At 46.3% G+C, this 17,803-nt stretch overlaps 1 protein-coding gene and 1 long non-coding RNA gene across 3 annotated transcripts in view; one reads left to right on the forward strand and one right to left on the reverse strand.

The window, feature by feature from the left end:
• The window catches only part of Thumpd2 (THUMP domain 2 tRNA and snRNA guanosine methyltransferase), a 40,169-nt gene extending 24,214 nt beyond the window's left edge, over positions 1–15,955 (reverse strand). The window contains exons 1-4 of the mRNA XM_006988365.4: positions 15,813–15,955; positions 4,838–4,973; positions 3,103–3,509; positions 2,182–2,259 (exon numbers count right to left, since the gene is read on the reverse strand). Coding sequence (XP_006988427.1) covers positions 2,182–2,259; positions 3,103–3,509; positions 4,838–4,973; positions 15,813–15,941 — 750 coding nt within the window. The 5' untranslated portion in view covers positions 15,942–15,955. The remainder of the gene's footprint in view (positions 1–2,181; positions 2,260–3,102; positions 3,510–4,837; positions 4,974–15,812) is intronic.
• LOC121824961 (uncharacterized) lies at positions 1,926–11,690 on the forward strand. Of its 2 annotated transcripts, none has more exons than XR_013047262.1 (3): positions 1,926–2,285; positions 9,545–9,628; positions 10,911–11,690. It is a non-coding gene; the product is annotated as an uncharacterized LOC121824961 (long non-coding RNA). The 2 variants fall into 2 exon arrangements; XR_013047263.1 differs by lacking the exon at positions 1,926–2,285 and adding an exon at positions 5,896–6,151.
• Positions 15,956–17,803: the final 1,848 nt, after the last annotated feature.

A 17,803-nucleotide genomic window follows, 5' to 3' on the forward strand; every position in this document is an offset into this window, starting at 1 on the left:
AAACCTATAGTCCTTTGACCCTAACTAGAGGTAAACCAAATTTAGGTTAATTTCATAAAAAAGGTCTGAGGACCGGGTGGTGGGTAAAAACCACAGAGTCATGTGTCAAAGAGCTGGGATCTTTCTTCGCTGCATTTCTGGACCACAGCAACTGGATTGAGCTTTTCAGACTGGGGTGGCTAAGACTTCCTCAAGCCTGCTCTAACCCCAAGCCATGGAGGGCTGTCTACCCCAGCACACAGACAGCACAAGACAGAGGGAGCTTCCCTCAGCCAGGATGTCCTCTCTGCCACCTGCAGGCAAGTGTCTTAGGTTTCTATTGCTGTGATAAACACCAGGACCAAAAGCAACCCGGGGAGGAAGGGGTTTCCTCCATCTGACAACTCTCAGGTCACACTCCATCACTGAGGGCAGTCAGGGCAAAAACTCAGGGAGGGGACCTGGAGGCAGGAGCAGACACCATGGAGGAGTGCTGCTTACTGGCTTGCTCCCATGGTTTGCCCAGCTTGCTGCCTTGTACAGTTCAGGACCACCCAGAGTGACACTGTCACCCCCAGTGAGCTGGGCCTCCCCACATCAAAGATTAATTAAGAAAATGCCCCAGAGACCCAACCACAGGCCACCAGATGAAGGCATTTTCACTGAGGTCTCTCTTCCCAAATAACTCCATCTGTGTCAAGCTGATAAAACCAACCAACCAACCAACCAACCAACCAACCAACCAACCAACCAACCAACCCATAGCCCCTTTCCTTCCTTCTATTAGGTTCTGGATAGAATTTAATGTGTCATCATTAGCAGCTCACATAGAATTAAAAAATGGGAGTTTCTCTTACTCACAGTCTGAGGAGTTTTGTAGACCATTCTAACACGATGAAGCACGTGACCCTTGGTACTTTCACCCAAAGTCTCTTTCCCCTAACTTGCTGTTAGAGATGGAACATTGACTTCAGGGCCTCACACACACTGGGTACGTGCTCTATGACTGAGCCACGCCCCAGCCCTGAGGTCAGGCTCGACACTAGCACTTTCACAGGGCCGTTCTAATACGGGAAACTGTCATCAAGAATTGCATGAGGTGGTCCTCCCCACTTGGGGACAATTTCTCCATCAACTGAAACACCACAGCTGAATTCGCCAATTGTACTGATTCTGCATTTTAGCAATATTATTCAATAGAATTCTGTTCTATTTCAAATTTTAATATATATTAATTTCATTTTCAAATACCAAATGTCAAAAACAGCTTCTCCCACTATAAAACTGATTTCCTATCAGTTTTACAGGATAAAATTTAAGGATTGATTCTTCATTGATTTGAGTCATACATTTTACTAAACATTGCTTTAACACCAATTACGGTTTTGTACGGTTACTTTAACCCATTAGAGCTATTATAAACTCCATGAGATGATGGGTAAGAGCTAAAACGATGGCATTTTTGTGGGATGATTTTGACAGTGTAATGGAGCTAGGAGAGAGATGAAGGAGAAAACAGAGAGGAGATGAAGTGGGGGAGAAAACACCATGCCAAAAAATCTGGGGGCCAAAATATTTTGGGTACGCCATTGGATTTACATCAGATACTGTGTTTAGAGGTGAAAAGTATAAATAAAAGGCAAGAAATTCCAACAACTCACAAATGGTTCTGCCTTATTTGGCCAGGTCTGTCCCCATATAAAGTTGGATCACATGGGATAAATTTATACATAAATTATTAAAATAACTAACTGCCTGCCAAATTCATAAGATGGTTTTCAAAATACAGGGAAGATTAATTTTTGTTACTCCCTGAATTTATTTGTCTCAAATAAAAGATAAACATAATCCCATAAGCCCAACAAAGCCACTAGTAACAATACTATCATGTTTTGTGAATCTTTAGGTTATTATTCATTTTCTTTACACAGCAGCTATACGAAATAATTTCTTATAAAGATATTTGTTACGCATGTGAAGACCATGGAGAGAGCTGCTGCAATCTCACTATAAATGCTTCCTTCAGCTGTGGCCAAGTGACTCCAGTCTGGATAAGACATTTCTGTATTATTTGGCTGCCGAAGAGAAGCAGAAGCAGGCTGCTGGACGCATGCAGACATACTTTCTCTAAGTGGAGTTGACCCAAAAAGTACGAAAAGGAGGTGATCCTGCTGAATAGAAACCGAGATGGAAATTCATTACCTCTAAATGTGGATTTCTCAAGTTGGCTTTCCATCCAAACTTCCTCATGAGAGCAATTCCAACCACTTTTCCTGCCTCCTGCAAGGAGGCAAGTTATAGAAAAGGTAAGGTTATAAGAAAGAAGAAAACTTTAAAACAAATAAGAGCTAGCTATTAAGTGATATTAAAATGTAACTTCCAAGACTGCCTGTGCAAGGCAACAGTGCTTTATTTCACTCTCTCCATTTTCAAACCCCTTAGGATTATGCTCTACTTGTGTGTAATCTCTACTCTGGCAATTTTAGGTGTGTGATGTAAGACCATGACCTTCTAATAAAGGAAATGAACCACACTGCACGATCACAGGTTAACTATTACCATTCTCTATGTCTGCCCATGACCAGATCAGTTTCATCAGATTCAACCTTTAGGGTCTGTGTGACTCTAAGTTTGGCTAAAGATCCAGACCAGTTTTGTGCTACTGACCTTTGTAAGGGCCAACCAATAGGTCTTGGGATGGAAACCGGTGTCCGTCCACCCTCCCTAGACTACTAGGCTTCATGGGCACTGGTATTTGTGGACTAGGTCCCAAGGACAAACCTACAAACATCACACAGTGCAGGGTGATCCTCAACAGACATGTGCTTGTAATGAAGAAGACCCCCATATATATATATATATAATCTCACAACATCAGCGTTTACAAATGCAGTGGACTTCTATGGACTTTAGAAGGACTTTAGGAGGAGAGTAAATGGCTGCCATGTGGAATGGCAGTGTTCCTCTGGAGCCGCTGAGGCAAAGTTGAACCGGGAAATGTACTTTTAGAGACAGACAATCAAACGAAGTCAGACCTCATCATCCATCTGGGCCGTCTTATCTGTGCTGTAGGAGGTGTGCCCTTGGAGAGCACGATCCCACCTGGGTGACGTGCGTGCATACCTGTGCGGTGAAGGCCTTTCCGATATTCCCGCTGCAGCGACAGGACACCCTGAAGGTCAAGTCCTCCTGGCTCTGAGTGTCAGCTGTCTTCACCAAGTCATTCTGGAGTCCTTGCTCCTGAAGCCCGTCGGCTCTGGTGAGAGCACCCCCCTGCTCCCGGGAGTCTTCAGGAAGTCTGATCCGCTGGTCTTCCCTGTGACTCTCCCTGTGTATCTCCTCCAGTTTTAACTTCTTAGCACTGACAATTTCATTTTCTTCCACTTTTCGCTTTAGTGGGTTAGTATCCCTCTGAGAGACTTTTCCTCCTTTTGTATCTTGTTCAAGGAGTTTTTTCCAAAGTGAAATGGCCTTCAGCCAACTTCCTGGATCATCATTTATAAGTCTCTGCATTTCATTTAGTATTTTTCCTAAATAAACAAAACCTCAGTTTATCCATCTTCAAGCTTATAGACAACTGTCTACTACATTCATCAATCTGGATTTCATGACCTTTATTTCTTTAAAATATTTTACTGAATGGCTACATGAACAAAATTTCACTTTTATTTGGAGTTTATGTAATTTATCCTAAGAATGTACAGCAGAATACGCTCCATTATTTTACATACAGAGACCTAACTTATAGAAATCCCATGCACTACTTTAGCAAAGCTATTTATCCTGTGATACCACACTCAGCGGATGGTGAGCTCATGCACAGACCTAGGCGATATACTGATCTTCGAGAGAACAGTAACCTTGTCCATAAACCGGAAAATACCGAGATCAGGAACAGAGCAGCTGAACTTTGGACCCATTTCATTTTAGATCACAAAGATATTAACATGAATCTTAAGTTTCCATGAAGTCAAACTTCAGATACACAAACCACTTATAAGTTTGGGGCTGTCAGCCTGCCCAGTGACCTTTAACCTTTCCTTATAAACCAAAGTCACTAAGTTGATCTGAAAATTACCACTACAGTTCCTTCAAGAGGACAGTGTATGGATGCTGGGAGGAAATTATGATAACCTCACAAAACCTTGGGATTTGCTTTAATTTTTTTCCCCTTCCCAGTCTTGATTTTGGTCATTTGCAACTTTTCTTGAGATAGCTTCTTTCAGATTTATGTAATTGTTTGATGTCTCATGCACACAGTAATCAGAGTGAAGGTTGAGGCAATGTTAAATCCTGCGGTGTCTTTAAATCCTGTTTAAAGCCTTTTAAAAATGGCTTTAATCATGATCTTGAAATTATTTATATAACATAATTTTAAAGTTAGGGAGTAACTACGAAATCTCCCAAGCTGCCTTTATAAATGGGCATAAGTTTGTTAAAAACACTTAAGATTCTAGGAGAAGAAAATTTTACTATGTAATAATTTCCAACTATATCATTTAGTTAAACTTTATAAGATGACAGGTTTTTTTTTATTTTTTATTTTTTTTACCAACTTGTGATGCAAAATTGTATTCTGGTTATTATGTGTTTTAAAAAAAAATCAAATAAATACAGTGGCGCATATTTATCTCTAGAAAGAAAACTTGTGAACAATAAAACCCAGAAGGCAGGCAGCAGGTTCTGAAGAGAAGCGGAGGAGCTGGCTATAGATACGATAATACCAGGGAACCGAACTGCTATAATCTCTGTAACTATCAATGAATGAACTGGAGTCTGTGAAACGGAGACACACAATTGCCGGGCGGACAGCCTCGGTCCCACGGCAGTTGGGTAAAGCGGTGGGCACACGCTGTACCTTTGCGGAGAGAAGAAGCCGCAATTGGAAGCTGCTTCTTAATCAACAGAAACAGCCTTTCCGCTGACTTCAACTTCTTCATCGAGCTCAGATCGGAACAGGTGGTGAAGAACACTTTTCCTGAAATATATTCCACCTAGACACAGAAAAACAAACAGGCATCAGTATGGCTAAGGGCCGCTTCCTTTGTCCCTGTGATCGTTTTGGGGAGCATCTGTCATTGGCAGGCTCTGCCAACGTGTGTTTTTCCTTTAAACACTTAACAAGCCCAAGGTCGATTTTATCACGCCCATTCCCCACATCACAAACTGACATCTAGGGCAGGCTACACAATCTGCATAAGGTCACGCGGTCAGACGATCATGCTACCTCTTGTAAAGTACACATCCAGGTGACTGGAAAAACCATAAAAGATTCAATAATTACACTGCCAAACCCCACCCACTGTTTAAAAGTAGGCACAAGACAGGTAACATGCATAACACAAATTAGGTGTCTAGACCAAGATGGATGTTTATTAAATATTCCCATGTCTGAACAACAATACTACAGACATATAAACTAAGATGTAAAACTTGTCAGACAATACCATAAATTAAACCCAGAAGAAATGAAAACGTTTAACTGCTTATCAGCTGTACTGATAAGCTGTACTATATGTTAGCACCGAATAGGAAGTGACCGTTTCTAAAATGGAGGGGAGGAATCCTGTAAGACCTAGGAAGCAGGATTTTAACACACAGGAGCAGGTGCAGACGCAACAGAAACCCTGGCTGCAGTCAACTGGCAGCCCTCTGGCAGCCCTGGCTGAATTATGCTGATTGATAATGTCAGGGGGATGGATGGCAGAGCTTAGGCCAGCCCGATTGACGGCCATGAAATTCTGAGGACCACAGATGGTAACGGGCAGCCATTAAAGAATTCTGATGAAAACCGTGACAGCCATGATTTAGCTGACAGAGAAATGACCTTGGAAGGGGCATCAAAGACGGGGTGTAGCATGAGATGCTTGAGGGGGAACAGATTACCGAGGTGGAAACGGGGGGGGGGGGGGGGGCACGTGGCCATGGAAGAAGAAGCTAGATAAGAGCGAGATATACACACCACATGGAAACAGGCCTCAGGACGAGCGTGTGGCATGTGGGGGAAGAAGGGAAAGGGGCACTCACTGACTGACAGGGAGTTGGACGTGGTGTGGACACAGCGCTTGGTGCCAAAGGAGTCCTAAACTTTCTAGCTGCCACAGGTCCTGGAAGGATGTGGACTGTCTCCGAGTTCTCCTTTTCACAATGTTCATGGCTGACTGACACAATCGTGAGTTACCTGGAACTAAGGCGCCAGGGAGTCTGGGGTGGCTTGTGCTATGGGTTGAATGGGTACCCAAGGGTCACTACAGGAAGGCTGGTCAGTGTGGTGACACTGAGGGGTGGCAGGACTTGCACCAGGTCTGGCCTAGCTGGCAGTGGTTGCTTGGGTCACACCAGCTCTGAAACTGATGCTGGTCATCGGGGGTGAGCTGGGTCTCACGACAGCAGCTACTTCCCAGGAAGGCAGGTTGCTATGAAAGACAAGCGCGGCTCCCGCCCCTCTCATGGCATACACGCCCCTCCTTCAGACAGGCTCTCTGAGCTTCTCCACCTCTTGTGACACAGATGGGCATGGCCATTTCAGACACTAGCCTCGCTACTTCGTCTTTCCCTGTACCAGAATGTCGAGTCAAATTAACCTCGTGTCCTGGTGCCGCTTATTCCGCCCCAGCAGAATGACCGAAGAACCCACATTCTTAAGAAGTTATCATTCAGGGTTTGGAGGGAGGGTTCAGCACTTAAGAGCACTGGCTGTGTTCCTTTAGAGGAGCAGGGTTCGATCCTGGCACACACACAGAGGCTCATAACCACCCATAACTCCAGTTTCAGGGATCTGAAGCTTCCTTCTGACCTTTTCAAGCACACAGCCCACACAGGCGGCCAAACCAATGCACATAAAAATAAATCACACACACGCACACACGGTCATTATGCAACTTAATCTAAAGGATTTTTCCTTGCCAAGATTCTGAAGAAACGAAACTATTTTACTGAGAATGAATTGTTTCAGGACTAAAGTAACAGGGACAGAAGAGATGGCTCAGTGGTTAAGAGCACTTGCTATTCTTGCAAAGGAAGGGATTCCTAGCAACCAAACAACGGCTCACAACAATCTGTAACTCCAGTTCCTGGGGAATCTGATGCCCTCTTCTGGCCTCTAAGGGAACTGCATGAATATGATACATGCAGCAAAAACATTGATACACATTTTTAAAAAGAGGGAGACTAAGGTAATAAAAGCAAGAAAATGGACATCAAAACCTAGACCAGGGATTTTATTTAAGTAGCCATTGATCTAGACATTTATACCTCCTTAACTGTTCAATGATTTCTGCTTCTTTCCCTTGTTTGGCTATTAAGGAAAAGTCTACACAATCAGATTGTCTTAAAGTATCCTCGTTTTAAAAGAAAGGTTTATTACAAACATTGCAGGGAATCAACTGACAGAACTGAAAAGGTTAGATATTCAGGACATCAAGTCATGAGAACAGTATGCTGATTAATTAAAATACCAAAACCCAAAGCAGCATTATTGTCTCAAGAGTTTACACATGGCTTACTAGTCTTTTTCCATATGACAAACCCAGACACAGTTTACTAATTTACTCACTGTGAGAACCACACAGTCACATGTGTGAATACGAGCAATCTCCTCTTTGTGAATATTACCATTCCTCAGAGCGGGAGGGAGAATGAAGTTCAGTATTTAAGAATTCATCAACTGTTAAAGCTAGTGTTACCTTTTTCCTCCAGCTTTTTTTTTTTTTTTTCATTGCTTTGGGGGTAAGATTTATTTCTATTATTTTTAATCATGTGTATGTGTGTAGAAAAGCACAGAGGTGATTGGGTGCTAGAAGAGGCCACAGGTGCTGGAGCCTCCTGGAGTTGAAGTTACAGGCAGTTGTGAACTATGCAATGTGGGTGCTGGGGTCCTACTTAGGTCTGCTGCAGGAGCAATACTGTGCTCTTAGCATCTCTCCAGCCCCTCAACTTATCTATTCATTTAAATTTTTTTAAATGTGTATGGTGTATGCCATGTGTGTTTGGATGCCTATGAGGCTTGATGGGTCCTTTGGAGCTGGAAGCAAGGTGTCAGCGGTCTGACGTGGGTGCTGGGAACTAAACTCGGGTCCTCTGGAAGAGTAGCAAGCGCTCTTAATCTCTGAACCATCTCTCCACCACCACCCCTATTACTTCCTAACATGTATCTCTCCGTGTCAACGTCCATGTGTGGGGGCATGTGTACCACAGTGCGAATGTGGGGGGCAGAGGACAATCTGTGGAGTGGGCGCTCTCCTTTCACCATGGGGGTCCCAGACAGTGAACGTGGACTGTCAGGTTTGGCAGCAAGTACCTTTACCCAGGAGGATCCCCCAGGCCTTGGTTCATTGCTTCTAGTTGATTATATTCAATTATAATATTATGGAGCAATATAGCATTCTAGAATTTCCATCCTAACGGTTGTTATTTGAAAAGCTATTTACAAGTTGTTGCTCCCATTTGAATCATGAAAGCGTCGTGTCTGAACCAACTGGTCAGCTGTCTAGCACCCATGAGATGAGCTAAGAGCTCTTCCCTGCCGGCATGCCAACTGCTTAGCATTCTTGTCTTTCCTTTTAAATTCAGGGGCTCAAGTTTAGCCCAAAGATTAGCAGATGCTTAAATGTAGGCACTGGTAAGTACCAAACTTGTAATTCTACAGACACTATCTAGATGTAGAATGGATTTTTAAAGTACTAAGTGATCTGTTAGGGTGGTGTCTAAGTTTGTTTTGGTTCATTTTTTAAGACAGAATTTTAAAATTTAATTTTCAAAATGGCATCAAATTGAAAGAAAAGGAATACAAAGAATCTTGAAAAGATTCCATTCCACAAAAATAACTATGAAACAACCCTCTTAGCTCTACCTATACCCTACTGCCACAACACTATTAAAGAATGAAAAACCGGTTGGCCTCCTAAAGGCTTGGGTTAATAGTCTCCGCTGTGTGGATTTGCAGAGATCAGTGAACCGACAGGAGCTTCTGCTCAGCTAAAACAACATCACCTCCGCTGCATGCGATTTTATCTTAAAGATAACCATTGCTACTATAATTCTTACCAAAAATTAGTATTTAGTACATTACGTGTTGTTCGAAAGGGATTTTTCTGCATTTAAAGTGGTCTAAATGTGTGTATTAAATGTTTAAAAATACCCAGGCACCTTTATAAAGACATTTAACCCACAAGTGGAACATGGGGATGGGGAATCAAGCATCAGTCTGACCAAGCTCTAGTCACAAATTATAGGAACCCAGTTTACAGAAAATGCAGAGGACGGAGTCCTAGGTTTCCAAGTGCCCCAACATTCCTGTGCTGAAAAGAAGCTCGATGTACTATGGGAGGTAGGACCTTTCTAAGGCAGGGCCCAGCAGTGGGTTAATGCTACTAAGGAAATGGGCTTGTTATTTATATACATGAACTTGGGCCCTGGTGTGCCTCTGTGTGCCTTTTGCTTTCTCTTCCTGGGTGCTATCTGCCATGTTAGAAGGCAGCAAGAAGTCCCTCACAGATACAGTCCCTCAACCTTGGGCTCCTGAACCTCCAAGACTGTAAAAGGTACTTTTCTTTTCTCCACACAGTACTCAACCTGCAGTATTCATTTATAGCAATACAAAAGGACCAAGACAGAGAGGAACACATTAAACCATGCCATGGAAATGAAGGTTGGTGTCTTGTCTTAGTTATTTTCCTTTTTTTAAATTTTTTTATTTTTTTTTGAGACAGGGTTTCTCTGTGTAGTTTTGGTGCCTGTCCTGGATCTCGCTCTGTAGACCAGGCTGGCCTCAAACTCACCTGGCTCTGCATCCTGAGTGCTGGGATTAAAGGTGTGCACCACTACCACCTGGCTTAGTTACTTTTCTCTTTATTTGTTTTCTTTGTTTTGCTTTTCGAGACAGGGTTTCTCTGTGCAGCCCTGGCTGTCCCAGAACTCGCTCTGTAGACCAAGCTGGCCTCGAACTCACGGAGATCCACCTCCCTCTACCTCCCCAGTGCTGAGAGTAACTCCTTAGCTACTGCTCTACTACTGTAAAGAGACATCATGACCAAGGCAACTTTTAAAAGAAGACATTTAATTAAGGACTTGCTTACAGTTTCAGAGGGTGAATCCATAATCATCATGGTGGAAAAACAGGCAGGCAGGCAGGCATGGTGCTGGGGCAGTAGCTGAAAGCTTAAATCTTATTCTCAAGAGGGAGGCAGAGAGAGAAGGGGATGGGGGCGGGGCAGAGACAGAGAAGAGAAGAGAGAGAGGACAGAGTGACAGACTGGGCCTAGTATGGGCTTCTGAAACCCCAAAGCCCACCCCCAGTGATACACCTCTTCCAACAAGGCCACAGTTCCTAATTCTTCCTTAACAGTCTGCCAGCTGGGAACCAAACATTCAAATCTATGAGCCTAGGAGGGGTCATTCTCATCCACCACCGTTGGCAAATCTAGATGAGGGTAACTTTGCATCCAATCCAGGAGCCACCAAGGTGTATAGCTTCTGGGCATCTGAAGTGGCACTATGGTGTCTGAAAAAATAGATTCTTATTTAACTCGAAATAGCCACCGTGGGGGTAGTGACCCTACTGGACAGCACAGCCATGGCGGGTCAGGAAACGGGCCCTGTTGAGCTGAGATTAGCTTACTGGTTTTTTTTTTTTTTTTGGTTTTTCGAGACAGGGTTTCTCTATGTAGCTTTGCGCCTTTCCTGGAACTCACTTGGTAGCCCAGGCTGGCCTCGAACTCACAGAGATCCGCCTGCCTCTGCCTCCCAAGGGCTGGGAATAAAGGCGTGCGCCACCACCGCCCGGCAAGCTTACTGTTTTTTAAGGGATGTAAATACAATGGTGAAAAATATAACAGAAATCACGTGACTAATAAAGCCTACAGGAATCTGACGGAAACCAATCGCGACACACACAGTCTGAAATATTCACTATCAGTCCTTTTATTTTACAGATGGCTTCAGTTTCAGGGTGAACAACCCAGTCACTTTAACAGGAAAATTCTGAGAGAAAAAGAAACAGAGGTAAATTTATAGATGAGATGAAGAATATCCACCAATCACAGTATGTAGATGGCATTTAAATGCCTACTGAAATACACAAACTTAAAAACAAAAGTCACATTACAAAATAAATTTGACTTTGAATACTAATTAGGTATGGGTTGAAAAGGAATGATTTCTTTTAGCTGTGTAAATGATAAGGTGACATATTTTAAAAAGTTCATCTCCTTTACACTATACACACTGCTATGAAAGAGTCATAATTTAGAATTATATAAGCAAACACGAAGATGAGATGATTCCTAGGATCTGCTTCAAAATATCCTGGTTTGGAAATATGGCGGGGGTATAAATAAAACAGAATTCACTGGGGGTTGATCTCTACGGCAGCTGGCTGATGAGCGGGGAGAATCCACCGTATTATTCTGTTTGTTTCTGTGTCCATGAAAAACAGCTAAAAGGAATATACACAGGAGGCTTTCGGCTGCAAGCTGTTTTGGAGGCGCTACGTGAGCGGCAGTCACCTGGGAAGGGAGAGTGTTTTCATGTTCAAATGCAAACACCTGAGCTTATCAGCAGCTCGACTCAAAGAAAAACCTTCTGGGCCTGGTACCCAGGGATAATATGCACCTTCAACAGGCTTCCCTGGTGAGTCCTACCTTCACTAAAACCCAAAAAACACTGATTAAAATTGAGTGATTACCTCCTAAAAGTAAACAGTCACTTCTGGATTAATTTGTTTTATAAATTCAGATTTCTGAATATTAATTTTCTTCCAGCAAACCTAAATTTCTAAGAGACTCTTCTCACCACAAGAAGGATTTCTTTAAGTATCCCTGTGCGACTCACTTTGTGGGAAAGGATTTATGGGGCACCGATGATTGGCCACGCACCCCACGCTATCTATCTTTAGGTTAATGACGCCATGAAAGTCGGTATTAGCCAAGGGAAAGGGAGGCTCAGAGATGTGAACCATTTATTCGAAATCACACATCCAGGAAAGACTAGGGTGCGAGTTGGGCGCACGTTCTTCACCGTGGCTTTGTGGACCCTGCCTTCGCTCAGTGCTACAGGGCAGCTCCCCACACTTCAGCTGGTCCTGGGTGACTGCAGGAGCTCTCTGGGGGGCTTCAATGAGGCTCAGACAGAAAAGTACTTAGGAAGCAAACCTTGTATCTGTACTGAACATGCAGCCTCCTTCTTTGGTATTCTTCCCTAACCAATCAGTTTAACAACGGACACAGCATTAGTGCTGTATGTGGGAGTTGTAAGCAAACACTACATTATTGTATGTACAGATTTGAGAAACCACACATTTTTGAACAGGGAGGGGTCTTAGAAGCCTTCTCCTCAGATAGCAAGGCCAGACAGATTAGAGAGAACCATGCTGAGGTAGAAGGTAAGCTTATTGTCACCATCCTGTCAAACATTGATATTAATGATTGCAAATAACCCTCCAACCAACCTTCTTAATGTTTATTCTTCCTTTAAATAAACTAAGCTGTTGGGGGCTGGGGAAATTTGCTGTAGACCCTTCTCTGGTGCTCTGGCTGCTTTTAGCAAGGACTGTCAGTCACTTGTGTAGCTGGGCCACCCTAACGTTAATGTGGACACTTTGGACACTCATGAGGGTCCTGAGGAAGGCACACGGCAACCACGGCTGCAGGCTGCAAAGCACAAGCGTGATTTAAGAGGGCGCTTTTTCAGCCAGGGCCTTTTTCTTTTTGTTTTTTCTTTTTTGGTTTTTTCGAGACAGGGTTTCTCTTTGTAGCTTTGCGCCTTTCCTGGAACTCACTTGGTAGCCCAGGCCGGCCTCGAACTCACAGAGATCCGCCTGCCTCTGCTTGGCAGAGCTGGGATCAAAGGCGTGCGCCACCATTGCCAGGACCAGCAGTTATCCTTATTTAGGCCACAAGGGGGGCACACAGCCCAGCAAAAGGCCAGTGATTGGTACAAACAGATCTTCATTTGCATGAGGGGGCCTTGCCACGACTCGGGCCACGATGAATTCCGTCTGCAGGCGGGATTAATTGTGATTGATTGGTGTCAGTCCGCATCCTCACCACATCCCTCTACGGCTGTAAAAAGCAGGCTCTGTAGCTTCCTTTCTGATCCAGCCGGGCACACCCTTTGTGCTGGTCTCCCATGCTGCTGCACACTCAGGGTCAATAAAAGGCTTCTTTCCAACGATCTTCTCTTGCCTATTTTCAGCCTTTCATCTCCTCAGGGTGGGCTGAGCTGGGGACACAGAGAAGGTGGTGGCGGAGGCAGTGACGGGGCTGGCGGCAGTGTATCAGAGGACGGCGCCCAGAGAGCAGCGAGCAGAGAACGGGGTGGGGGGTGGGGGGGTAGGGGTGGGGTGGGTGGTGGGGGACGGGGCGGGGGGGGGGGGGGGAACGGGACGACGACTAAGAGCTAAGATGAGCAATGGTGGGCCCTGGTTGCCTCAGGGAGACCTGCTCCCTCTTTCCCCCCAGGGTACTCGTGAGCAGGGGGAAATGAGGAATATGTGGACAGAAGTACAGAGGGGGAGAGAGAGACAGACAGAAACACAGGACAGCCTCCGGAGGGCCTGGGACAAAACCCACCAGCCCCTTCTGCCTCTTCTAACGGGCTTTTAAAGGAATGCCCAGGGGTGGAGCGAAAGACCTCCCCCCAGCACAGCCAAGTGCAGACCGTCTCAGACACCTGGTGACCATGCACATGGTCAAGCCATCCCCTAATGCGGCCCTGCTGTGTAAAGCAAGTTCAGATCTCACTAGGAAGCTTTTGTGGGCTCCCACAGTTGCTAGAAGAATTGCGGGCGCTGCTAAGCCTTAAAGGCCAAAGGTCTCAGCCCTGTCGATGGAACACTAGTCACTGCCCAGGGCTCAGGGTCCTGCCACTCTAGGCCCCAGAGCCAGCAATCAGCAGCGGCCATTCCTTATGATTGCGTGCTCAATGTCAGGCATTCCAACTGTATGAGGGCGGCTGGAGCCCAGAGGAACAAGCGAGCCTCCTTCCTGAGTTCGTCAAGCCACAGAGCTTTCACATCTCAAGTCTGGAGCAAGAGGTATGTCCCTGTGGGAGTGTGAAGCTGTAAGCCTCTGGACTTGCTAGTCCAGCCCCAAGGCTTTGGGCACTCAAGGCCCTAGGGTGTCCACAAGGAGAAGAGCTCTCTCACTTACCTAGCCATAGTTAAACTCAGGTAGACAGCGAAGGACCCAGCTGATGGGAACAGAGAAATTCAGCCTAGGGGTGAAATACATGGGCTTGGAAGCTGGATCCAGACACGGGTCCTCCTACTATTGGATTGGCTTCCTTACGTCTTTGTAACTGGAGGAAAATGAACTTGGGGAGTTTGTTTTCTGGTCAGAGCAGCTGGGATGCAATTTGAGGGCTACTTGCTCAGATCTCTTTCCCACATCTCTCTCTTCCTAAAACCATACCAGAGTAGAATATGAAAACTCTCTTGCCATTTACCTGCTCTGGCTGTCAAGGAAGTTTCTCTCATGTCTGACTGAATTCTCGGCTGCTGCAAGCTTCCCTCAAACGATTTTGTCTTTGGAGGAGACAAACAGGATCCACTTCTTCTAACCATCTTAGCTGTCCAGATCGGACCACACCTTGTCATTTCCACACACCAAGCTCGCCAGGTTAGCAAAGCAAATCCCGGGGCGGCACTATGGGAGGCTGGCTGAGTTATGATACAGTAATGCTTGATTTCAGAATCTGAATATTACTGTTGTCATTTTGTGGTGGTAGGACCTGACTACATCACTGGATTCGCCTGGTTAAGACCAGGTATTACTCTTGTAGAGGACCCGAGATGGAGTCCTAGCACCTATGCTGGGCAGCTAGCTCACAACCACCTGTAACTCCAGCTCCAGGGAGATGAGCCGATGTCTCAGGCTTCCACCAGTACTATGCATTTATGTGCGCGCGCACGCACGCGCGCGCGCGCACACACACACACACACACACACACACACACACACAATTAAAAGAACAAAAGAAATAAGAAAACCTCTAAATCCTTGGTGAATGCAGGGATTATTACACAGAGGCTATTCTGGATAAATTACATTCCGCACTCTGTTCAATTCTGTAGTGCAATTCACAAATGGCAGTAGTCTAATGCGGCTAAGGCCATTCTTGGTAACTCTCCCCGCTGCACCTGCGGGCCATCGCAGACACTCCCTTTGGGGGCTTCGAACACTTGCACCCCCCGGAGGTGAGCAGCAAGTAGCTTGGCTTTAGCAAGCTTTCCCTTCCCAAGAACACATCCCACACGAAAGGACCGGCCTGCCCTATGACATCTTTCCCCTCACCTGTCCATAACCTGATGAGCACATTCTAGAACTTAGGAGGGCGTTCCAAATCTGTCCACTTGTCACTGCAACGGACGGGTAGCAACTAGGAGGCCGGCAGGAACGTATTGGTTTCCTAGCTACCGTTACCGCGTGTGTTTTTAGGTGTACTTTCTAGGCTTCAGGGGCAGGCCACACTGCGAAAACCCAACCTCCTCAAGAGAGTTAACAAGACTCAACAACTGAGCCTGGAAAGCCCATCTGCACTTATGGTATAACTCCAATGATTGCCATTGCAGTTTCTTTTCCAGGAATCCGGGACAAAACCGGCTTCCGTACCCCTCTGTTGACAACTTTGGCCGTGACTTTGATCGGACTGGATAAAGAAGAGAAAGGCGCCCCTCGACCCGCTGGATGCTCACAGCAGTCACCGCAGGACCTGGGTGGGAGCCCCACCGCCCGCAGGGAAGGGGTGTCCCGGGCTCACACAGGCCTGAGCCCCCCTTGGCGGGAAAGAGGGATCCCGGGCTCGGGGACCCGGTTGGGACCCGGAGCCCGACTCACCTGCGTGGCCTCCAGCCGTGCGTGCACCTCCCGCATCAGGAATGGTTCCAGGCCGCGGCCCGCGGTGCAGAAGAACCGGACACCGCCTGCCGCGGGGTCAGCACCCGGTTCGGCCCCGGCCGCCGCCATGGCGCTGCGGCGCGGCCCCGAGACGCGGTCACGTGAGCTCGGGCGCGCGCCCTGGCGCTCTCGGGGGTGGGGGGACGGGGACGCGCACCGCCCGGCAGCGGCTTCGCGGGAGCGCCCCCTATGGGTCGTCCTGGAAACGACAGCTCCTTCTGCCACCAGGCAGGGATCCTAGGGATGCCATCCTTATAACTGTCTTCACCAAAGACTGGGCCAACCCACCCGGTGAACCGGGACCAAGAGCAGAAATGCTTGTTCTCCAACAGAATGTCTTCATGTTCCCGAAACTTGCTGCATTTCTTGCCCTTGGCCAATCGTCTAGGTAAATAGCGAATGTGCCACCCAGTTTAGTCTACCCGATTTGAGTAACTAGTAACAGTATCTAGATGATTTTTTTTTTTAAATCTTGAGTTTTAAAATGACAAAGAAAATACGATATAGGTAGAATAAAATCTATCTCTAATTCGACAGCGTTAAATCAGCCGTGTAGTTCCGTATTGAATCAGTTATACAGAAATTGTTAAAGGAATGTTTTGGAACATCTCTCCCTCATGGTCCAGAAATGGATGCTGTCTTCCGCCCGTGTCCACTGGCTAGCTCGTGAAGGGTTGGGGCAGTAGGACACAGTTCCTCACGGAGTCCTGTCTCCTGAGCTTTTCAGAGAGTCAGTCCTAAACTCTCAGACTGGTTCATTTGGGGAGCCACCACAGCCCTCTTTCCAAACGGTTCTTTTCCGTGGTTGTTGCAATGGCTGGTTCCAACATCCCTCCCTATACTTTGGGTTCCCATCGCAAGTCTGTGTGGGGAGGACCATGAAGCCCCGTTAAGACTCCCAGCATGCGTTACTGAGTGGGTTAGCTCACGGGTACAGCGCATCCAGTTCAGCTCAGTGAAGGTACAACGGCGCTCCGCCAGTCCACAGGCTGTACTGAGGAGTCGAAGACAAGGGCTTAGGAGATGGTCGTGTTGACTGACTTGGTGCAGGAGGAAGGAGACAGGAAATGCTTTCTGGAGAAAGAAAAAAAATCACAGGTAAACAAACGAACAACCACAGGCCTTTGCTGACCCACAGCCCCACTTGGAGGATTTGGGGCTGGGGGCAGAGGTAGAAATACATACCTGAGATTGTGTGTGTAGCATGGAATCGGGAAGGCAGGAGAGCAGTTAGGTATTAGAGCATCCACTAGGTGATTCAATAAATAGAGATAAAGATAGAGAAGCAAGGAAGGGCAGATTCCCAGCTCCAGGCTGGCGCTCACCAGCGATGTGCATTCCTGTGAGGAGCCATGGCTGAGCTGAAGCTGCAGTCTTACAGAGCCAGCTTCCCATTACACACTTCTCCTTCTTCTGAGTCTTTTTCCCCTGAGGGGCTGTGGGTCAGCAAAGGCCTGCTGTTCATTTGTTCACCCGTGGCCTGTGCTGTGGCCAAGCACACCCACCAATGCCCTGACAAAATACTTATCATGAATTGGAGTTCGGTCTCTACTGTTTTTCTGGGGGTTGCTGGCCTGGACGTCTCTCCTCGTTACTCCTCTTTGCTCCATCATTTCTTCTTCTGAGGATGAGAAGACGGCCCAGTTGGTGAAAGAATTTCTGTACAAGAGTGAGAGGATCTGAGTTTGATCCCAGAACCTATATAAAAAAGCTGGGTCTGGTGGTGCTTACCTGTGACCCAAGCACTTGGGAGGTGGGGACAGATGGATCACTCGGGCTTGCTGGCCAGCCAGCCTAGTCACATGACAAACTCCAGGTCCCAGAGACAGAGATCTGTCTCGGAAATAAAAATTAAAATTAAAAATAGACAACACCTGTAGAATGACGCCTGGTGTTGTCTTCTGGCATCTGCATGCATGTGTATAAATGTA

The sequence above is a fragment of the Peromyscus maniculatus genome, chromosome 22, assembly GCF_049852395.1.
Source record: "Peromyscus maniculatus bairdii isolate BWxNUB_F1_BW_parent chromosome 22, HU_Pman_BW_mat_3.1, whole genome shotgun sequence".
NCBI lineage: Eukaryota > Metazoa > Chordata > Mammalia > Rodentia > Cricetidae > Peromyscus > Peromyscus maniculatus.